Source organism: Ursus maritimus, unplaced genomic scaffold (genome assembly GCF_017311325.1).
Source record: "Ursus maritimus isolate PB19 unplaced genomic scaffold, ASM1731132v1 scaffold_13, whole genome shotgun sequence".
Classification (NCBI taxonomy): domain Eukaryota; kingdom Metazoa; phylum Chordata; class Mammalia; order Carnivora; family Ursidae; genus Ursus; species Ursus maritimus.
Window position 1 is genome coordinate 31388415 of NW_024423675.1, and position 24091 is coordinate 31412505.

At 38.3% G+C, this 24091-nt stretch overlaps 1 protein-coding gene across 19 annotated transcripts in view; it reads left to right on the forward strand.

Annotated features, from left to right (window-relative positions):
- PKIB (cAMP-dependent protein kinase inhibitor beta) overlaps positions 1 to 24091 on the forward strand; it is a 190157-nt gene that overhangs the window by 161059 nt on the left and 5007 nt on the right. For 9 of the 19 annotated variants that reach the window (XM_040627738.1, XM_008691148.2, XM_040627737.1 and 6 more), the window contains 2 exons: positions 6268 to 6378; positions 23435 to 23611. In XM_040627738.1, coding sequence (XP_040483672.1) covers positions 6288 to 6378; positions 23435 to 23611 — 268 coding nt within the window. In that variant the 5' untranslated portion in view covers positions 6268 to 6287. Of the gene's footprint in view, positions 1 to 6267; positions 6379 to 11962; positions 12011 to 18256; positions 18370 to 23434; positions 23612 to 24091 lie in introns of those variants that run through there. The other 10 variants (XM_040627750.1, XM_040627749.1, XM_040627746.1 and 7 more) reach the window with 3 other exon arrangements.

The following is a 24091-nucleotide window of genomic DNA, read 5'->3' on the forward strand; positions in this document are numbered from 1 at the left end:
CCCTCTATCTATTTTTCTCCCTCTCCCCTATCAAGACTTAAAAAAATAAATCTTAGGAAGAGCTAATTTGCTTTAAATTTACTTTTAGTCTCCAGGCTGGCATAAGTGAGATACAATTTTCTCAGAGACCTACTTTTTGGTCTTCTTCTTTCCACAATTTAATCAAGTGTTAAGGTGAAAAATCTGGTTCTTCCCCGTGAAGTGGCTCATAAGATGGAAGAGGAATTAATTTACACTGCCTGGTGTCAGGATGCATTATGATAGTGTTGGCAAAGCTATAAAAAGAAAGTATCCAAAGCTTATTAAAAAATTCCAAAGAGGTCCCTGTTAGAGCAGATGGATGAAGCAGAGTGCCTGATCATTTAGCAGCTACTGAGCTAAAGGATCTTCCAGCCAAGGTGTATATAGCTGGGGCAGCTTGGAGAAGGTCACCAAATCATAGTTATAGCTTTCAAGGGGAAAGTTCAGAATTTTACAGTAAAATGCATATTTATTTGTCTTACTGTATAAAAATGACTAAAAAGCCTAATAAATACATTGCAGTCAATAGTCAGCTACCCCCAGTAAATCTAATACTGAATTTCCTTTGTTGCATTCTTTGGGGCCTCCTTTCCTTTGTAATCAGAAAATGTCTTTCCACAAAATGCAAACTAGAACCACAAAGATAGAGTACAGGAAAAATAAACAAACAAATAAATAGTCTAGAATTACCCCCCCCCAAAAGCATTATGATCTTTACATAAAAGTTTATATTGACCTCTTACTATTATTATTGAATTTTAATTGTGATGTAAGGTAAGTTGGAAGGTAAAAATAGTAATCTGAAAATAGCAGTAATTAAATTATAGAGAAGCTTATACCACCAGCAATAGGAATTTGCTTTCATTTTATTCTGGGAAAGAATTTTAAGACATCTGAATGTGTGTATTCATAGATTATATAATTATACTGTATATGTATATCATATAATAGTTAATTAGAAGTATAAAGAGAACAAAAAACTTTTATTCAAAGTTGTGCATATTATTGCAATCGTATGATCTTTATTTTTAAGATTGAAAATTGAATGAAAATGTTCATATTAGATGAATTGCTTGAAAAATGTTGTGAATTTGGTTCAACACTATGGAGAATATGAGGTTCAAAGCAAGAAAATCTTCCTGATATAGTGATTCATGTGTATGATGGATGGTGTAGTAGGTGAATTTTGGGTAGTGTCTGGTCCCTAACTTTATAATTCTGGGCATTTTTATGCTATCTAATCTCTTCTAAACATATAAGGGTCTATGAATCTAGAAGGGAGGCAATAATATGAAACGAAGAAAAAAAACCATGCTTTGGAATCACATGTAGCAGGGCTTAAATCCTAATTTAGAGCAAGTTCCTAATATCTGAAAGATTCAATTTTGGTTGTCTCATTTGAATTATGGGTATAATTCCCACCCTATCTCACCTGACCCTGTATCTCTGACTTTTGTGGTAAAGTTTAAATAAAATAATGTATATAATGCAATACATTATACCTAGGTAAGTAAAGGCTCAATTAAGAGTCACTGTTTTAGATGTGTAGAGCTGATAATTAAAATAACAACTCCTTTATACTTCCTTTAATGCTTTCTTTAGACATAGTTTGTTGTGCAATGATACATGGTCACTTAAGTTTCTGATCAATTTTTTTAAAGATTTATTTATTTTAGAGAGAGAGAGAGAGCACAAGCGGGAGGGACAGAGGGAGAAGGAGAGAGAATCCTAAACAGACTCCACACTGAGCATGAAAGCCCAACGCGGGGCTCCATCTCATGACCCTGAGATCATGACCTGAGCCAAAACAGAGTCAAATGCGTAACCTGACTGACCAACTGCACCACCCAGGTGCCCTAATTAGTTTTTTAAAATGCAAACAAAGAGCCAGAGTCTTGAAAGTTGAAGTTGCCTCTGGAAATAACCTGACTTCCTGAGAGAAAGGATTTTTTAAGCTATCTGTAGCTAGAGAATTGAGAATAGACTTTAGAGTGGGAAAGTGTATATAACAACATAAAAGTTCGTTTTTGTTTCCAGGAAGAGAATTGAATCATTCACTAGTTGGTGAGAGAGGAATTCAAGATGTGACGAGGCCCTAGGTATTATCTGAGTCTCTGGGAAGGTGCCCGCAACCTCAGTTCTCTGGGTCGAGCTGGAGGGGAATTAAGCAATAGAAATTCGAATGAGGTTAAGAAATCCAAGTATAGACAGACCTATGACTTAATTCTCAGGGAAACAGCATCTTAAAGAAGCTTCATATTTAGTAGATCCCTAGAAAGGTACAGAAACAATGATGAGGAGAAGTGCCTCAGCAGATGGGCCACGTGGACTTCCCAGAACCCCAGAAGAGTTCAGGAGAAAGACTGAAATAAACTCAAGAAGGGCACAGGGTGGTTTAAATAGATCCTCGGCCCTAAATATCCTAGGTTTGGAACAAAGAGGATGCAGATGCATATACCTCTACCTGAGGTTCTGGTCATACATGAGACAACAGCAGTGGAGCTCAGTGTACAATGAAGAACAAGAGAAGTTGTAACTCCATGAGGGTCTCCACGGTCACAGGACATCTGCAAACCTGATGCCTCTTCTCCCTAACACTTATGGCTCCCTTTCAAGAGAGAAAGGAAAGTGGTATCGGTGGTAGGTGTTTTAGTTGCCTCCTATTCACCCCATTGGTGAAGGAGGGATTCCAACCTGAGGGTGGTGGGGATGGTAAACACAGGACACCTGACACTGGACGGATGAGATCGGATGAAATCAGAAGCAGTTTATTAGTCACATATACGTACAGCCTTGGGTAGGAAGACACTGTTCAGGGCTACATAGAGCCTGCACTTGGGAACAGAGTAAACAAGGGTTGCGGGAGGCAGGCTCTGTAGTATTAAGAAGGTGGGGTTCCTCTTGGCTCCTGTGGGAAGATATGATTGCCTTATTTGAATAATTCTGCAGGCAGTCAGGAAACTGAAATCTGCTCAGGGATGAGCAGGAACGATGCCTGGTTCCTTTGATAGGGAGGGTTGTTTGGCAAAGCAGCCGTATCCATGAGGGCAGTGTGGGGAGGGGAACTTGTGGTTAGGCCATTTGAGGTCTATTTTATCACACGCCAAGGCAGAAATCTGTGTGGCATTAGTGTACAGAGTCAATATCCCCAGGGGTCCACATGAATTTTTTACTTTGTGACTTAAATAGTACTTTGAGGAGCCCATTCAGCCTCTTAATTAAACTTGCTGCCTTGGGCTGGCTGCCTGGGTCCTATAGATGAGCTGAAAGTTTGAATGTTTTCTTCAAGATCCCAGTATTGTGTATTCTGACAAGTGAAATGAGTGCTTTGGCCACTATTAGTGTATCTAGAACTCCAAAAGGGATAAGGGGTATCCTAGTGAGCTTTATATTGTAGTCTTAGTATATGTAGAGAAATCTGTTCCTTGATTTTTATTTTGGGTATCTGTAAAGAGACTCCCAGAGTTCTTTACCCCAAAGGGGGGCAACTCTTAGGCAATGTACAAAAATGTACCAATGGGGCCAACTGTTATCACCTAAAGTGTGCCAATCATGCTGACCTTTGGGTTTTCTCCTTTATCAGGGACATTCTGGTTATGGGATGAAAAGCAGAAGCTCTTCACTGGTCCCATCATGTATGACAGTAGTGATATTATCAGTAAAATGTATGAACTCCCACTGCTGATCATTCCTTTGATTCTAATGGGCTGCCCAAGTAGCTGAGGGCTCTGGGAGAGGCATGGCCTCCACCAGCACTGTGGCATCTGTTGAGAGACTGAAGGCAGGAGAGGCCACCCCCTCTGCAGGTGGATTATATCGAGGGCCCAGGCTTGACTTTATCCAGTAGCAAGGAAGACTCAGAAGCTATGCTGAGCTTTTGGGGTGCTGCTTTAATAACTCAAGGCATAATGGCTAGCCAGGTACAAGGGGTCAGAGGCTCAAGGTTTGTGAGAGTTTATTTCCAGAAAAAAACCACTATATGGCCAGTAATTCCCATTCTAATGGTATATAGCACCAACCCAAGAAAGGCAGTTTCTTGCATCAGAAGTCAATGGGCAACTTATGGCCAGTATAGGTGGTCCAGAAACTCCAGGAGCCGTGAAACATGGTTACTGAAGCCTCTATGGTGAAGAGGTTTCTGAGGGCACAAACTGGAGTGCTTGTTGATTTCAATTTGGACAGATTTTAGAGCCTTTTATTGGTGGGATCCTCTTTCAAGGTGGGCTAATTTGTAAATAACAACATTAGTGACATTAAGTAAAATTTGTAATTGAAGAATATATTACATCCAGAACCCAAAAGAGATTAAAGATGTTGAAGTTGTCTTAACCATGTGAGTGCTGAGATGGTCAATGCCTGTTTCTTTTTTTTCTTTTTAAAGATTTTATTTATTTATTTACAGAGCACAGTGTGGGGAGGGTCAGGGGGAGAGGGAGAAAGGGAGAGAGAGAATCCCAAGCAGACTCCTTGCTGAACATGGAGCCCAGTGCTGATTGGATATAGTCAGCAATTTCAATAATTAGGTTGTTGGGTGTAGAGGCTTTAATGGGATGGGACCGTAGCATTACAGTTGTGACAATTCACTATAGACCACCATTCATTTCTTTCAGATTTAAGGAACAGGCCAAATAAGGCTGTTAAATGGAATAGCAGTGGGATCAGGGAAGGATTCACTCATTACCTGTTAAATAAAAAGTTTTTAATCCTTGAGGATCTTGTTTTAAATTGCATTGAGTCATGTTAACTATTTAATGGGGTTGGGGGTGTGGAGAGTGGGGGATGGGTCATGAGTTCTTATTTTGTTAAGCCAGTAATTTTCATTTATTTTTTACTGGGTCAGAGTGTCCATGCTCACTATGGGATATTTTAGGTCAGTGAGTGCTATAACCATAGGGAATTTAAGCTAGACAAAAGTTCCTACAGTTAAGGAGAGTCATACCTATTTGTCTTCTACCTTATATTCAGTAACTCCTTTAAGTAAAACCCTGATTATAGGGGATACCATGTTTACCTTTAGTGGGATTCAAGGAATAACTGTAATTTTAGCCTTAGTATTCATTAAGACCAACTGATGAATCTCTGCAAATATTAAAATTAATTCAGGGGTGCTTGGGTGGCTCAGTCTGTTAAGCGTCCAACTCTTGGTTTCAGTTCAGGTCATGATCTCATGGGTCATGGGATCGAACCCTATGTTGGGCTCCATGCTCAGTAGGGTGTTTGCTTAAAGATTCTCTCCTTCTACCCCTTCCTCACCTCTCTCTCTCTCTTAAATAAATAAATGAATCTTTTTAAAAAATTAGTTCAGAACCTAGATTATAAAGATACACAAGCCAATCAGTGCCCTTTTATCTTTTGCTATATAAGTGTTTCTAGTAAATTTTGGATTTCCAATTAGGTCAAATTATGGGCCTTTGTTTTAAGTTGTTTCTTGTTGGTTTTCTCTCCCTGTATTCAGGGTTCTTTCTTTCTTTTTATATTTATCTTATTATTGTTGTTTGGACACTGGATATACTTGAGGTGGGGGTGGGAAATGGTGCTCCCCACTCCTATCCTATTTATAAGTTTCTTCCCCCAGAGAACCTCAAATCAGTATCATCAGGGTTGGGGGTATCCCCAGTATCAGTAGTTGGTTTATAGACCGTGGGCTTAAGTTCGATTTGAATTAAACCCTTCATGATGCCACAAGGGTGCCACGGGTGTTTTATTGAGGATTAGGATCTGTGTTGCAACAGAGACATGGGGAGCAGAGTGGTGCAGGGGAAGAATTGTGGGCCTACCTCCTCTGTTGTGGATCAAAACCCTCCTCTGCTGTGGCCCCACCTCTTCTGTCATGTGGACTTCCTTTTTTTTTTTTTTTCCCTCTGTTCAAATTCCCTGAAAATAGTTTAGGTTTTAGCCACATAAAGTTGCAGCTTTCAGTTTCTGTTTGCACAATCACCTGTAGTGAAGACCTTCTAGATATTTATGGGGAAAAGTTCAGGAGCTTGGTAGCCTCCTTTGTAGGGGGTTACCTCTTCATCTTGGTGATGCCAGTCTTCCTGGGATCAAGGCCCATATCCAGTAAAGTCATTTTGTCTGTGGCTTGGACGGAGACCATAAGGCCAATGATTGCAAGATTAGCCCTTTAGTGTACTGGTAGGCAGCAATACTGAGCAAAGCCTAGGTACATTGGCTGTGAGTTTTGTTTTGGAGAGCAGTTGAGTATCAATGTTCCTTCCTCCCCCTACCTTTTTTTTTTTTCACCAGCCCCTGGGCCACGGGCCACGATGGATGTGGATGTGCACCTCGATACTCCTGAGGGTCAGGAGAGCGCAAGCAACAGTGGCAAGGGAAGCAGCGGCACAGGAAACCAGCAAGGTCACTACCCTTACATGAACAACAACTGGGATGCCATGCTCAATTCTCTACAGGGTGGTGATCTCCTTTCTTTCCACAAACCTCACAAAAGGCTATCTGTGGGCCTGTCCCAGAGATGCACAATTACAAACAATGTCCGTATAGCTTCCCCAAGCAGCTGATGATAGTACCAGGCCAGACACAGTGATGTAGGCTGATCCTTGGTAAGAAGAGACCACCTGCCAAACAGACTAAACCTGACATCACCAGGTTGTAGCGGGATACAGTGAAATAACAATTCTCATCTTGGGGTCAAGAGAGTTTTAGGTTGGAAAATGATGGCAAAGCCTGGCAAAAACAACAGAATACCACACAGGACATAGCCCAAACCTGCCAGCAATTAGCTGTTCCATCCCAGGCAGGCTTACCATATCACAGAATCTGTTAGGTTAACCAAGAGCAATTAATTAAGGCTGAGCAGGTGTCCTCAGTCACAGTGGAGCATATCATGTGGTTTGGGACACAGTGGTTTTTATTGCCTCTTATTCACCCCATTGGTAAGGGAGAGATTCCTGTCTTGGGGATATGGAAATAGCTAAACATAGCTAAACATACAGAACTTGCCACTGAACAGCTGAGATTGACAGCAAATTATTAGTCACATATATTTATAGATCAGGGAGAAGGATACTGAAGGCCATGCAGGGCTGCATAGGGATTGTACTCAGGAACAGAGTGAACAACTAAGGACTATAGGAGGCAGACTTTGTAGTAATATGAGTGTGTGGTGCCTCCTGGTTTGATTGGTTTGTTTGAATAATTCCACAGGCTTGCAAAACCACAGTTTAAGGGTAAGTAGGAACTGTGCCTGGTCCCTTTGATCGTTTGGCTAGCGTACTTTATCCATGTGAACAGAGTGGGGAGGGAAACTTATATTTAGGCCATTTGAAGCCCTCCCAATTTTACCAGATGTCAAGGCAGCATATAATATTGAGCCTTAATTTTAGGCCTTACACCACATGGAGAAATGAATTCTCTGTATGATTGTGAATTGGTTGGAAATTTACCCCAGAGAGAATAAATTTTAATGTGGAAATGAATGATTATACTTGAAATCAGAAGACTGTTTTCTTCTTTGAAGGAAAGATGGGGATCTGTGAGTTAAAATAAGTTCTGTTAAAGAATAATGCATTTACATCATTGCACATCTGTTTTTTTGACTGAGTGAAATGAATATCTTGCTGTTACTTGGGTTAAAAAAAAATTATTGAGGGGCACCTGGCTAGCTCAGTTGTTAGAAGATCCAACTCTTGATCTCAGGGTTGTGAGTTGAGCCCCATGTTGGATGTAGAGATCACTTAAAATATAAAAATAAAATAAAACCCCTTTGTCTCCACCACTTTACCACGAAACAAGACAGTGAGCATTATTTTTTTTAAAAATTATTGAAATTTAACTAAAACTTCCTTTTATGAAATAATGGAAGACTTAATGTCTTTTAGAAAGTCCTAGTACACAACACTCTACAATGTAGGATATATTTTCAAAAAAATTTTTTAAGATTTTATTTATTTATTTAGACAGAGCATGCACACACATACATTAGGGGAGGGGCAGAAGGAGAGAGAGACAGATCATAAGCAGGCTCCATGCCCATCATGGAGCCCTATGCAGGGCTTGTGCTCATGACCCTGAAATCATGACCTGAGCCAAAATCAAGAATTAAACACTTAACCGACTGAGCCACCCAGGTGCCCCCTTTTCAAAACTTTTTAAAATGGATGCTCGTGTGGGCAAATAAGAGAATTCTTCACAAGCCCTGAAAATGAGAAACCACAAATCTAGAAGCATGTGAGTGGTGTACTCACTTCCCTGAGTTCCCCAATAACTCACAGTTTCTGAAAAGCCATGTTCTGGAGACAAGGAAAGAAACTAGGAACCATTCAAGTTGGAAAATCAAATTGGGTCACCAGCATAAGGCTTAGGTTATTGAGTGACATGCTCAGTCCAAGGATAATATGGCAAAGCCCTAACCTTCAGAGGAAACAATAAGGATACTTGCCAGTCTTGTCCTTGACTTGGGTGGAAAAGGGGGGAAAAATTCTCCTGATCATTTATTACAAGTGGAACCTCACACACGTTTGCAACTTTGTAGTGTGAAAAATTTCATGCTGAGAACTTAAAGCTAACCAATTTGGTAGTGCTCCCAGACCTTAGTAGAGGCAAATTTAGAGCCTATATAAAGGAAAACACTTTCACTAGGGTATCAGGTAATTTCAAGGAAAAAGTTTTAAAATATATAAGTTTAGAAACACCTGGGTGACTCAGTCAGTTAAGCGTCTGCCTTTGGCTCAGGTCATGATCCCAGGGTCCTGGGATCAAGTCCCACATCGAGCTCCCGGAACAGCAAGGAATCTGCTTCTCCCTCTCCCCCTCCCCCTGCTCGTGATCTCTCTCTCTCTGATAAATAAATAAAATCTTTTAAAAAAAAAAGGATTATCTCTCACCCTTTGCCCCTCCCAGCTTGCACACTCTCTCTCCAAAAATAATAATAATAAAATAAAATAATAAAATAAATAAGATAAAAATAAAAAATATAAGGTTACAACCATAAATCATAAAACATGCACGGAAATAAGCCACCATGAGATAGATTACACAGAAACAAATACATAATTACAGTATAAAGAATTCAGATATTAGGATTATTCATACAGAATTTTAGAAAATAGACAATATATTTGAAAACATAAATGAGGGTATTTAAGTTATGTATGAATAAAGAACAAAATATTATAATACAGTGAAGCAGACCTGAAAAAGAGCAAAACAGAGTGTCTAGAAATGGAAACTATAAATTAAAACTTTATGGGTAGTTTATGTAGCAGATTAGACACAGATGAAGAGATAACTAGTGAATGGGAAGATATGAAGACATTATGCAGAATATAGCACAGAGAAACAAAAGAAGGGGAAACTATGAGAGGTTGAGAGACATGGTTAATAGAGTGTCTATCTCATGTGTCTAATTGGAATTCCCAAGGAAAGAATAAAGGATAAAAAGTAATATTCAAATAAATACCACCTGAGAATTTTCCAGAATTGGTGAAAGTCTTAAATTCAGGAATACTAACAAATCTTAAGACAGATAAACAAAAAGGCACCTAGGTACCTTGTATGACATTTCAGAACACCAAAGAGAGAAATCCTCAAAATAAGCCAGAACAAAAGACTTCACAAACCACCCAGAATGGCAATTATACCATTAGTGTATTACTTAGGATTCTCTAGAAAAACAGAACCAGTAGGGTATATATTTATTATAAAGAATTGACTCATGCTATTATGGAGATTGAGAAATTTCAAGATCTGTAGTCAGCAAGCTGGAGGCCCAGGGGAGACAATGATATAGTTCCCTTCCAAGTCTGAGGGCCTGAGAAGCAGGAGAGCGATGGTGTAAGTTTCGGTCCCAGTCCAAGTCTGAAGACAGGGAAAAGTCTGATGCCCCAGCAGTGAGACAGTCAGGCAGAGAGAGCAAATTCTTCCTTACATAGTCTTTTATTATATTCAGAACTTCAGTGGATTGGACAATGACCGTCCACATTGGAGAAGGCCATCTTCTTTACTCAGTCCATTGATCCAAATGTTAATTCCAGAAACACCCTCACAGACACACCCAGAATATTGTGTGTGCACAAGAATGCACCCTATGGCTCAGCCAAGTTGCCACATAAAATTATCATATTCAACAAACTTCTTAACAGCAAAAATGGAATAAAGTAGATTAGTATTGTGAAGTGCTTGTTGAAGGTAACTTCAACCTAGAATAGTATACCAAGATGAGGATAAAATAGATCTTTTCAGACATACAAAAACCACTAGTTTCCCAAAGGAATTTCTAAAAAGCTGTACTTTAGGGGAAAGGGGGGAATTATCTCAGAATTGCAATGTGTAAAATAAGAAGCTGTGGAAATATAGTGATATTATGGATATAAAGAAGAATGTAGTTATTAAATACATGTTGAAATATTTGATATGAAGTGTTATGGTATCAGAAGCTTACTTTCAAATGGTTGACAAAAATTGTGTGTATGTTTAGAGAGAGAGAGAGTAAATGTTGCTGTTACCAATTCTTGAAATCAAATGGAGGTTACACACTGTGCTTTCAACTTATCTGCATGACAATATTTAAATACAAAATTCAAGGGAAGACACCGTGACCTGAAGTCACTTATTTAATAATCCTAGAATTTTGTCACAAATTATCATAAGCCCCATCTGTTTTTTTCCAATCTTCCCATCAATGTCAGTGTCTAGTTTTCTGTTGTATCCTCTCTGTGAATCCTCCAAGATCACCAGCAATGGTTCAGTGACCACATTACCAGCTTTGCCCTTTTCACAAATCAAGGGCCCATATGTCTATGTGTCTATTTCTGGAGTCTCTATTTTATTCTATCATTCTGTCTATCCTTGAAGAATGCCACACTATTTTAATACCTAAAACTTTGTAATGAATCTTTATATCTGATGATCTAAGTCCTTAAACTTTATAATGAGTCCTCATTGTAAATCCTTCTATCTTTTCCCCTCCTTTTTAAATAAGAAGTTATTCTTGGATATGTTGCATTTACATGTAAATTTTGTAATCAGCATATCACTCTTACAGTGGATTTGTTTACAGAACTTCCATTTGTAATAGCCTTCTAACAGTACTCCTTCACATCCGTCTCTATTTGCAGACAATGCATCTTATGCACAATTTAATTGTGTGACTTAGAAATGTTCGTGGTTCCCCAGTGCTCAGAGGGAGGAACACAATCTCCTTTTTTTTTTTTAAGATTTATTTATTTATTTGAGAGGTAGCGCGTGCTTGTGTGGGCGAGTGGGGGGGGAGGCAGAAGGAGAGAGAGAGAGAGAGAGAGAGAGAGAGAGAGAGAGAGAGAAGCAGACTCCCTGCTGAGCATGGAGCCCAACATGGGGCTTGAACTCAGGACCAAGAGATCACAACCTGAGCTGAAATCAAGAGTGGGGAATGCTTAACCAACTTAGCCATCCAAGTGCCCCCACAATCTCCTTTTAATGGCATTCATTTTCTTTGCAATTTGGGTTCCAGTGATGATTATGCTCCAACTTATTTTTCCAGCTCTATGTGGCTTAACATTCCATGAGAGCTAGATGTTTCCTTTTCCATTACTTGGAAGTTGCCTGTTACACTCATTTCTTCATGAGTTAGCTTAAATTATTTCCCTGGCTTGGTAAGCCTTTTCATGTCTTTTTTATCTGTATGAATCCCTCCCAAATATTAGGGCACGATGTGTATTCTATAGCTTCTATGAAGTCTCTTTTAATCACCCCAGAATTCAGTAGCCATTTCCCTTTTATATTTCTATAGCATTTTTCATTTATACCACTTATGTGGATATATCAAATGTTGACTTCTGTTTTTACATCCCCTTTAATGTGCATGTATTTCATCTGTACAATTAGGTCACATACTTTTTCAGAGTAAAGACCATGCATTATGCTTTATGTGTGTATCCCCACTCTGGTAATTACAGTGTTTGGTCTCATTTCTCTAGAATCTTGCACTGAATGAAGGATGCTCAATAACAGTGGCTGAGTGAAGGCTGAGTCTCTGTTCAACAAATATTTGGTGAGATGTAATAGAAGGAGCAACGTATGAGGTGTCAGATGAAATGGGTTCTGGTCTTGCCTCTGCCACTTGCTAGCTCCATTGCTTAGCCAAATCATTTCATTTTTATGATCCTCAGTTTTCTCACCTTTAAAATGAAGATACTACTGACCACCCCACAGTACAGAATCACACGCATTGAATCTCACTAAAGTGATTTAAAATGGTGTGTACTCAACACATGTTTATGCCTTTTCTCACATAATGAAAATCTTCGTCATAGGAAATTTAGAGAAAACAAAGTTCAAAGAAAAGAATAGAAATCATGTATAATAACACCACTCAAAAGAACTGTTAAAATTTTGGATATTTCCCTTACTGTGTTTTTCTGTGCACTTGTTTTGAAAATTATTATATATATTGGCTTTGAACTTTTTTATTATGCCTGTTGAATATATTTTAGATATCATTTTTTGTGAAGATTCATTTTTTCTAATGAACTTATATAATATTAAAGAAACATAGTAACAGAATGTATTATTTTTACAAAAGCCTTTTGTAAAATGTTAGATGCATCCATATAAATAATTTCACTTCTGTTAACTTAATTGTAGACAAACGTCAATATATATAATTTGATGAACAAAAATATTTCAATGGTATGACTTTTCTTTCTGAAGTTACTTGCTATTTGGTTGGGAATTTTTTTTGCCTATATGACCCAGAAAATCCTCAAAACAACTTTAAAATTTTTGCTACTGTGATTTTGATTGAATTTTTTGCTTGATGAAACACTAAAATGATTTCTTCTTCTGCAAAGAAAAATAAAATACTGAAGAGAACTTAGGAAACAAATCAGAGCTTGAAAAGGCTCAATCATTTCTCGTTTTTCTCAGTTGGAAGAAAAAAAAGGATGAAAATTAAATCTATTCAAAAAGGGACTAAAAGATATCCCAAAGGATATTTTTACTTTGATGAAATAGGAGAAAAAGACATACTGGAACTTTAAAGTTGTGTACATTTAAAAAAGCATCTTACCTATAGATCAGCTTTATTCAATTTAATTAGGAAAGGTTTGTGAAGGAAAGGTTTGTGAATGATTTCAGTCTTCAGTCATGTTTTTCACGTTTGAGCTTTTGGCTATGTCTATTTTACGTAGTTGGTATAAGCCCTGAAATGTTGGCTTTCTAGAAAATTTTTTTTCAAACTTTCATTAAAAATTTAGAATTATGTTGGCCTGAAAACAATTATATTTTAAAAGATATGATCGAATGATTTATAAAAGATATAATAAAATTATATTAAATAAATATAATCCAAGTTATAGAAAAAAGTCATGTAAGATCTTTGTGTGCATCTGTGTGTATGAACACTGAAAAAATTCTGGAAGGATATGCACCAGAATTATAATAGTGCTGTCATTGGATAATGGGTAAAAGGCAATTTCCTTTTTTTTCTTCCTGAAGAACTGTCATTTTTTTCCAACAATGAGCTTGTATTATTTTCATATGCAAAAAGAAAATAATTCATTTTGAAAGAGGGACATGGAAGGATAATTGTTTCATTCAGTAAACAAACTCTATCAGAGTACCTACTAAGTGAGTGTAAGGCATGACTTAGTGCTACGGGTACAACAATGAAAAACCTATAAAAACCTATGCCTACAAAAACCTGTACTTTTGTGAAGCTTACATTGTAGTAGAGGGAGATAGTTAACAGCAGGGCAATCATAGTAAGTTATAATATGTGTTAAAGCTACTGAGTGCTAGGGGAAAGTACAGCAAGTTAAGGGAGGTTAGAAGCGACAGGGAGAAGACATTGTTTTAAATGGTGTGGTGAGCCTTACTGAGAAAGCAGAATTCTCTCGAGAATTTCATGATCCTTCTTTCCTCGCCATTTTATGTCATTATGTTATTAGTCAGATTAAGAATTGTTTTTCAGGTGTCACGAAGAAATTGAGAATTCCCATTCCATTTTAACTAGTAATGAAACACTCAAACATGGTTTGTTGCTGAAGGTATACAAACGGTTTACCCTTAGGGAGAAACCATGATGAATGGTGTAAGGGAGATGTGGTCTTCTGTGACAGGTGGCTTATCTCGAACAGATGTTGCAGAAAGGTAGCCAACTTGGAGGGGATTCAGGGGGCAGAATGTAAATTTTTTATGCTCTTTTTTCCCCACTAAACACCAAATTTCTGGAAATATCTCTGTGTTAATCTTTTCTAGTCTTTATAACTTACAATGTCAGAGGCTGTGTCTAGAGCCAAATGAAAAGCCTAGTTTAACAGGACAATCAATGTTTATAATGATAATCTATTATAGCGCCTGTAAATTATTATGATTGATCTCTAAACAAATTTCATTTGCGTGGTTGTTAACCAAAGCACATTTATATCCATTAATTTGTTGGATTCCATGGTAGTAAAATAGGTAATATAAATTCTACTTTTGATAAATGTGGAAATTTAATTAACGGAGAAGTTAAATGTCTTGTTGAAGTTGCAAGTTTATTAGAAGGCAAAGCAATATTCCACTACATGCTTGCTTTTAAGGTGACCAAACTTTCCATTGCTCCATTTGGACTGCTAATAAATATGAGGACTAATTTAAGGGCAGTCATTCCAAGGGTATGTTAAAGTAGTTCAGTAATGCTCTCATGGCTCAAAGCTCTGCTTTGAAATCTTAAAATAGAATTTTTCTGAATATATGCAAATCTAAATTACTTAAGGAAGCTTTGAAAAAAACCCTGAAGTCATTTCAGTACAAAGAAATGGGTGATCAATTGGAATAGTTCTTAAAAACAGTTCACTATAAAATATAATGTAATATTTTAAATGTAGCATTATTCTACCATTATATAGGGGTATAAAGTGGGTGGCACTGATGAAATCACAAAAATATTTTGAGTGGTGGAATACATAGGTAGCTTTTTAAAGTAATGGCTTTGATGAATATGGTACACGTTTATATACATAAGTTTGTGTATGTTAGTAAAAATAGTTCTTTTGTATCATTGTGTTTTTCCTTTTGAAGACAGATAAGCATATATAAGTTCTAAAGGTTTTCTGAAATAAAAGCAATGCAGTTTAAAGTGTCCAAGCTTAAGCTATTGCTCTACATTACCTTTACACTGGAAGAATAATTACGGGACTATTTTTTGTCATAGATGTATCACTCTCAATAATAATCTTAGGCAAAGAAAATAAGCCCAGAGGAGAAAAGGCTCTATTTTTCCCCTTGTTGAGAATGAAAATGGTAAAAGAGAATTAGCTGAATGAGTTAAAACTATAGGATCTGGGCTATTTAAAGTGTTAGAGGACTGCATATTTGTACAAGGGAAAGCTGATAGAATTGTGTGTAACTGACTTTAGGTAGGACAGTTTGTTCACAGTTTAATGTTTATGAATCCCTTCAGGAGATCTGATGTCTGAATAGTGTAACTATTCAGATGCCTTGGATGAGGGTGATTCCATAAGAGTTTTTGCATTAACGTCTGCTCTGCATATGACAATTGATGTTACCCACACCTGCAAGGCATTGTATTTGCCACTAGCCTACATCCTGCCCCCAAAGCTACTTTATTGATAATGTTATAAAATTCATTTTAATATTTGATTAACTGAACTTTCAGTCTTTATTGAGAATATTGGTAATTAAAATCACCTTTACTGGCTATGTTTGCCTGCCCATAATTTATAGATATTAGCTACTAATTCAATTTTATTTATTGAATTTATTAAGCAACTATGTGCCAGCCCATGTACTTGGTAGAGGGATACAAAAGCATTTCTACCATGACCATGTTGGTCAGATTAACTTCCCTTTTTCTCCTTCCTACTGATGTCATCAAAAGTCACTTGACATCTTAAAACCACGGTCTCATTAAAAAAGGAACTGACTTCTTAGGACTTGCATTGAATCCCCCCTGCACAGACAGGTTGTATTCACTCTGATATGGGAATGGTGCAAGCAAACCTTAAGATCCTCAAAATTATTTCATTTTCCCAGTAGTGCAAATTCAGTTCTTGGGCTTTTGTGGGCTTGGAGAGTCTTTGTGCCTTTTTTGAAATCTAAGAACACTTTGTGTCCAAAAATGGTTAGAAAAGGCAAAGATGAGAAGTGGATGATCTGAGAGCAGTTTCTCTCTGGAATTAGCTCGCTCTTTCTCTGTGATCCGCCCTCTGCAGCCCTGCCGCATCTTCTCTTTTGGAGCTAACCACTCCCTCCTCTGTGCATGTCTGGGAGTGGCCTGGCATGCAGCCTTTCCAGGTCTCCAGTTGAAGCTGGGGAAGTCCTTACTTACTGTGGCAAATAGCACAGTGCTTTGCACACAGTTGGTGTTAAAGAAATACTTTTTGAGTTAAATCCAAATACTTCCTTAAGTAGGCTCCAGTACCTTAATAAAGTAAGAAAACCATGATATTTGAGTCTCTTGAATGGAAAGGAAAATGTGAGAAACACGTGAGAATGAAGGAGTACAAGCAGGGTTTGAGGTAATGCAGGGGGAAAAAATGAGAAAGATTCCTTCTAATTCAAGATAAGTGCTCTCAATTCTGATCCCTCAGAAATGATAGAAATAAAAAGGTGGGAAGTAAAAGGCCAAAACTATGTCATATGTAAGATAGGAGAGATACTTTGCTACAATTTATAGCAATTTAGAATTACGTTCATCTAAAGGAGAACTGAAAATATCACTGTGTGTCTTGGATACCACCTATCACGCATAACGCCCACACACACGTATGGGCTTCCCAAGATAATGTACTAATAATTAGGGAAATCTGTTTTGGAGAGATGCAGGGGGAGTCATGATAATGGCAGAAAGAGTACTGTCTGAATGTAGAAAAGATTTTGACACAAACTGGCTGCGTTACGTTAATGTATCACTGAAGTGTCTGGGTCTGTATCACGTATGTTTAATGGTCTTTTTGGGAAGCTGCAAGGGGTAGGGGTAGGCCTGTGGCAAACTAACTCCCTACAATTCTTCATGGAGGGTGTGTTTCAGGTAAGTTTTTCTAGCAGGAAACGAAAAAGTAGTATGACCAGTTAAATGTGACCCCTACACTCAAGGAGGTTGCATGGTTAGTGAAGTTGATATTCTTATCTTTATCCACATCAGTCCATGTTATTATTATAAGTGACCCTATCTTAGTATAACAATGTTATTGTGCCAGAAAGGTATTCAGATTTGCTCATTACTTTATCTGGAAGATTATAGGAAAATCAATTTGACTTTATATTTAGAATTTTATAGGTTTAAGTTGTCAAAAATTCTGCGTGATAAAAATAGCTCTCATGAGGGGCGCCTGGGTGGCACAGCGGTTAAGCGTCTGCCTTCAGCTCAGGGCGTGATCCCGGCGTTATGGGATCGAGCCCCACATCAGGCTCCTCCACTGTGAGCCTGCTTCTTCCTCTCCCACTCCCCGTGCTTGTGTTCCCTCTCTCGCTGGCTGTCTCTCTCTGTCAAATAAATAAATAAAATCTTAAAAAAAAAAATAGCTCTCATGTGCTTATCAATATATATTGAAGGGTCTGTTTAAATCATTATCAGGCAAGAATCTAAGCATGAAAATAATATGTGTGTCAACAGACAAGAGGTAGACTTTCCTTTGGCTTGTACTTGAGGCACAGAAAAAAAAAAGGAAGGTCTTTAAGTTTAAAAAAATAGTTTTTATACAGGTATACGTTTCATGTAAGCTCTGTTTAGCCTAAAATTGTCTTGGTACTTAGGTGAATAGATGTGTTAGGATTCCCATTTTTAGAGGTGGATACTTTAGCTTTATTTCCAAAGAACAGGACTTGAGGTCAGGAAAGCTACTGAAAAGATCAGAATGTGTTTGATCTCACCAGACTGTGGGTTCCTCTTTGTAGCTTGTGGGCCTAGCACAGGGCCTGGCACTTAATAATTTAGTAGGAGCTTGATAAATGTCGACTGGCTGAATAAATAATCATCTGTTTTTGTTGGTACACATTAAGAGGTAATTATTATAGTTCTCTCACCTAGTTTGAAAGTTTTTGTACTCCATAACAGAAAATCTTGCAAAATATGAGCTGTAGGCAGAGAACTGAAGAAATCTAGCATAAGGTGTTAAGGTGCTGAGAGCTGGAAAGAGAGAGAGATAAGGAATTTGTTTATCAACTGAGACCAGTCTATGCCTCGCTCTATTTCATCCTCTCCTTCTTTTGACCAGGAAAAGCACTAATTTTCCAAAATATATGTTTTTCCTTGTTACTTTAAGTGTTTTTTTTTCAGACAGCGTGACTCATACCCCAGAGAACTGATTTAGTGGGTAAGAAGTTTATTTCAAGTTTTCATGCAGAATGAGTTTCACTGTGGGAGATGAAGTGAGTGATATGGACCCAGAGATTAAAGAAAAGGTAACCACCTCCTTGCAGTCTTGGCTTCAAGTAAGAAAACTTGAGAAAAAAATGAGTATGAGCTAAGAGGGTGGACCATCTCAGTTGGGAGAAAAAGAAATTGCAAAAATTTTTGTTTCTGATTATACTTATAGCATATCAACACACTCCTTTCTTAGCAGCTCTTTTGAGCCCACCGGTAGCTGACCAGTGGTTTTATGTATATAAATATGTATAAACACATATGTATACATACCTATGTATATGTAAGTACATACATGTTATGTATATGTATTCCTCCAGCGCTTCATTTCTTTGTCCTCTTCAGTTGTGCTGATGTTGCATTTTCGATATTGTAGAGCTGCAGATATTGGCATGAGTGTATGTATGACTGGGTAATGGTCTTTTGTTAAGGCACCCTGAAAACTATTTTCAAAAGAGATGAAAGAGATGAAAATTACATCACCTTGCTAGGGGGCATGCAAGGACTTCTGTGAAATCTCCAAATGTCCAAATGGTTTCAGCTCCTGAAATCATCCACAGTTGACAAAGCAGAACTCATCCAGATTCCCCTACTAATTCTGTAGAAGAAAAAGAGGAAAAGTTGTTAGTGAGCCAGCTGCCTTGGTTAGCAAACATAAACATAATTAGCTTTCTAAGTCCAGAAAATGAAAAGAACTTGGAAGTTAATCTCTCTTCTGTATTTATTTATTAGTACTATTTCCTCATCTTTCTATGGGTTATATATTTTTTAAATGTCACAAAGCATTTAAAGAGAGCAGTTCTCTGTCTCTATAATGTTGACCAAGAAAGGATTCACTGAAAATTAAAGCAAAAATACATTTATTTGGACAATTAGAATTGCTTTTTGGGAAACACAGATTCAGGTAGACACCTAAATTGTGTTCCAAGGAAGACAAAGAGGGGGGCAGAGTTATAAAGGTGGAAGGTTAGGAGTGTAGTTTTCATTTAGGTCCTCTGTGCAAGAGGGATTGAAGTTAGGTTAATGGGATTGGTTGTGTATGCAAATGAAGAGTTGAAGCTTGTTAAACCGGATTGGCTCCTTTAGAAGTGAAGACCACAGATGATCCAGTTGCCATGGTGAGGAGGAAGTTAATTCCAGGCTGAGGGCTTGCGGCTGGTTTAAAAGTTCAAAAGGTTCATAGTTTCTCCGTTGAGGATGTGCATAAATTCCTCTTCCCTTATGGCCTCCCAACCCTATTTTAAAGGAGACTCTCTTAGCTAGACTTGCTTGCTTCATTTTGAAATCTTCTTTACTATGTATATAATCATCCCTCTAAAAAAAATCAGACGTATGCAATTAAAGTTGCATAAGACAATAACATCAGGCAGGTAAGATGACTCTTCAGTACAGGGAGAAGCTTACACTTAAAGATATACTATTTTTGGTTAAATTGTCAAAGTATGACTTTCAGAGACTTTTTGTGCTAGAATATCTGTGTATTCTTAATTTTGCCAGATGAATGTATTTCAGTACTTTTCAATTGCAATGATAATACATACTCATTATTACTAGTTAACATACATAAGGCAGCACCAACAAATGGTTAATATTCTCCTTGTTCTCTCTTACATTTTCAACTAGGGTGTTTTTATTCTTTTTACAAAGTTGAGATCATATTATATTCATTACTTCCCCTCCCCCCACACACTATAAATATTACTTTTAAAATTTGCTTTATTTTACAATGTGTCATGGACTCATCTCTGTAGGTAGATCTAACTGGATTTAGCACATTCTTTATAGTAGCTGTATAATGTTCCATAATATAATATATATAGTTTATTCGACCATTCTTCCCTCACAGACTTTCAGATGATTTCCAATGCTGTAATAAATTTCCCTGCTAGAGAATTAAAAAAGCCCATTTGAGAATCACCCTGTGGATTCCAGTGTTCCTGCCAGCCAGTGATATCTAAGTCACGGACACCCTCTGTCAGGAAGATGAGATGACTTTTCACTGTAGAAAGCTCCCTCTCTCCACAGCCCTGGAGGGCTGGGCTGGGGGAACTGTCTGTTTTGTGGGGGAGCCTGGCATCCTGGTCACTCACCACCAGTGTCTGTGGCAGGCTCTGAAAGGAAGATGATTCTGGGAAAAGGGAGAGCTTGGAAATGACCAAGTAAAGCTCCCAAGTAAAACAGCCTGTTGTGGCTTGGCCTCCCTGTACATCCAGTTCTGTTTCTCATCTTGAAATAGTAGTTAATGAATGTAACTTTGACAAACTTTCAGAGAGTTTTGTAATTATCTTGTTTTCTAACACTAATCGACAAAAAAGGAACCATTTAGAAAGCCTATGTCTGAAATAATAATGTAAAGGCAAAAGCAGACACTTCCCAAACAGCAGCCAACAGCAAAGAAGCCTTGAAATGAACTTGGAGACCAGAATTTCTTCTTCCATGTTGGTGGCCTACTCTATAGGCCACCTTTTGGAAATTCCCTTTCAGTATACAAATTCTGATTCAATACTTCTTTAACATAGACCATCTTACTAAAGAAGTTTACTCACTTCATTTAACATAAAATATGTAGCATTTAAGAATTCTAAATAGCATATCTTCATATTTTTATATGTATTGTTATCTTCAACTTTAAGATGTTGGACTCTCAGGCCAGTAATAATCAAGGCATTCATAGAACTGGTCCTCCAATCTTGGCATAGTTCACTTATTTGCATGACACAGGAAGATACTCCTCAGAAATAAACACTTTATCCTGGCCATGGCTTCCGATGTGATGGTAAGTGGCTGAGGACAGAGTGGAAGCCTGCAAACGGGGTCTTTTTCTAAACTTGGTGTCAGGCACTTCTCAGAAGCTGTAGAGAAAAGCTCTCTAGTTGACATTCATGTATCATGGCGGGGAGGCTCAAGGACAGGGCTCACAAGATAACCAAACTTTCAAGCCAGAAAGGGACACCTGTGAAGAGATAGGGAACCTCTCCCTCTCTCTCTCTCCCTCACAAACCTGCACACATACGTACATATGCATATACATAATTTTTCTTATTTAAAAAGTAAGGAAGAGCAAAATCAAAAGTAGCTATTGTATGTCTGTCTACACATACCGCAGGGATTTGGAAAGATAATTTTGTGGTAATCCATGTCACCGTGCCTTAAGAGGGAACTGAAACTGGATTTGCTTGCTTGTGTGCTGTATTAGCAGCTATGCAACTTTAAAGAAATCATGTAACCTCCCTGAGCCCTGGTTCCCATATCCATGTAGTGAGGGTTACTACTTACTACTGCGTAGGGTTATTGGGAGGCTTAAAATGAGATGATAGATATGAAATGTTCATGTTGTATTGAATAAATATGGTTTCCCTCTTAGGAAACTCAAGAGGTCTCCCAGTCGGAAGATGTTTCTTGGTAGGATTAAAGGGATACATAGAAGGGTGGTGGAGTAAATAAAGCTTCGTGAGATGTGAATAATGATGCCAATACCAAACATATGGTTTTAGAGTTATGAAGAGTTTCTATAGCCTTTATCTCATTAGTTCTTCACAAGAATACTGTGAATCAGTCAGGCTAATATTTTTATACCCATCAGACAGGGGAGGAACCGTAACTCAGAGAAATTAAACGAATTAGCCTGTGTCGCCTGCAAGCCTGTAATGGAGTGAAGTTCTTGTTGGTTAACAGTCCAGTGCTCTTTGCACTACTCTATGCTGTCTGTCAATGCCAGACAGTGGGCAAATACTAAACAGCGAGAAGTCTAATTGATTCCAAAGTTGTGTCTGAAAATCTAGCCTTGTTCTCAAATTTTCCATGATTGCTACAAAGATGAGCCTATGTGGGGAAGGAACCTCGCCTGATCTTGGAGTCCTGAGGCCCACGCTAACCTCAGCGTGCATTTCTTGGGTCTGCTGAACCAAAGGAGTTGTGATTCAAATATGTTTTGTGACTATTTCACTTTATTTTTAGCATTTCCTGAATTGAAGTTGACCGATTGGAAAGGGCTCCCTTCCAACGACAGTGAAAAGCTTGGTTTGCTTTGAGTAGGTCAAGACTCACATATTTCCACCCTCATGTACCACAAATGATTGTCCCCATCCCTTGGTTGATACTCACCACATTCTGTGGTATGATGGTATCTGTCCTCACATGTATACCTTCTTTCTCCCCTTTGAGAGTTCAAGTCCCCTAAAAACAGAGAATCCATTATTCCTTTGTACTCTCAGTGCAGCTGAGAGCCTAGGACTTAATAGGTTCTCAATAAATCCTTGCCGCTGCTGCCGCCACTGCTTTTGAGATACTACTCAGCATTGACTTCTTAGGGAAGATTCATTAGAAAACATCACATGAAAGAGGGTTAGTTTTAGAATAAACAGTATCTGCTGCCTCCCTCACATCCTGTACAGTAAATGGTTTCCTAAGAATTCTTTCATTGAGACAATTACTAGAAAGATAAAGGATGCTTTGGAAAGCACTAGTAATTACCACGTCCACTTAAAGGCAAGAAAAGGCAATAACGGGTTCTACTCTCCTAAACACGAACATGAGGCTGTTGAAAATTAGGTCTGAGACTAGAGCAGACCAAAATACACAGCTGTCACTGGGGCAAAACGCCTTTGAGATAAAGTTGAATTTCTTATTTCTAAGGAGTAGGAGCCGAGTGTGTTTCGTTGGGGCCCCACAAATTACAGTGATTTGGTTTCAGCCTGAACAAGCACCACAAACAGATACTGGCAGGCAGGTCTCTACAGGAGTGGCGGAACAAGTCAGCTTTCATTTCCTTCCAAGCCCTCGTTCGGCTGATCCAGCCACAGAAAAATAGAACAAAAGATAAGAGATTACTGTACCCTAAAGCATCCAAGTGGCTTATTTGGCTCAGGCGTTATTTATAGCAAGCTGGCTCACACTGAGCACTTCCTGCTCTATGCAGCGAAGGTGCGAATGTGCTAATGGAAGTTTCAGGACCATCACAGTAGACTTAGATGCAAGGTGTGATCAATGATTCCCTTCTCAAGCCTGTTGTGGTTTTGATCTGGCCGCGCTCATCACCACCACCGTGACCATTTACCTCCGAACAGGCTCATCATCTTCTTCATGTGCACGGTCTATTTGCAGATGTTGCTATGAGGACAGAGCCATCAGAAATGACTGATGTGGAGTCTGTGGTCAACAATTTTGCATCTTCAGCCAGGACCGGCCGCCGGAATGCCGTGCCAGACATCCAGGGCTCAGCAGGGACAGGAGGGTCCTCAGAGTTGCCCCTCAGACTGGAGGCTCTCTCCATGAAGGAAGGTAACGCACAAATTCTCTTCAAATCAGCAGCCCTGTCTTCTTAACCAATCCTTGCCTCTGGAAGTCTCTCTTTTAACTAGTTATAAGTGCTTTTTTTTTTCTTACATGTTGACTAAGATCTCTCAGTTTTTGTTGAAGGCTAAGAACATTTTTTTAGGCTTTCTGAAAGTGAACAGTTTCATCTTTTTCCCTCCCGATGTGTGTGTGCAAGCTGAACATTTATGTATTTGTTGGACATGTATAGTCATGCGTAGTGCTCGTAATTGGGAATAAAATGTGAACAAATATAATCCCTTCCCTCAATAAACTTAAAAATTTATCAAGAAACACTCAGAAATAAAATAGTTTTCCTCCTGTCATCCATTAGCAAACCACTTTGGAAACTTGTGCTTCACTGTAATATTCTATAAGCCCTTCGATTTCTCATATCTAAGAAGAAGTTTATAATCAGTTTGAGATGAGATCTGTAAGGTGAGTATT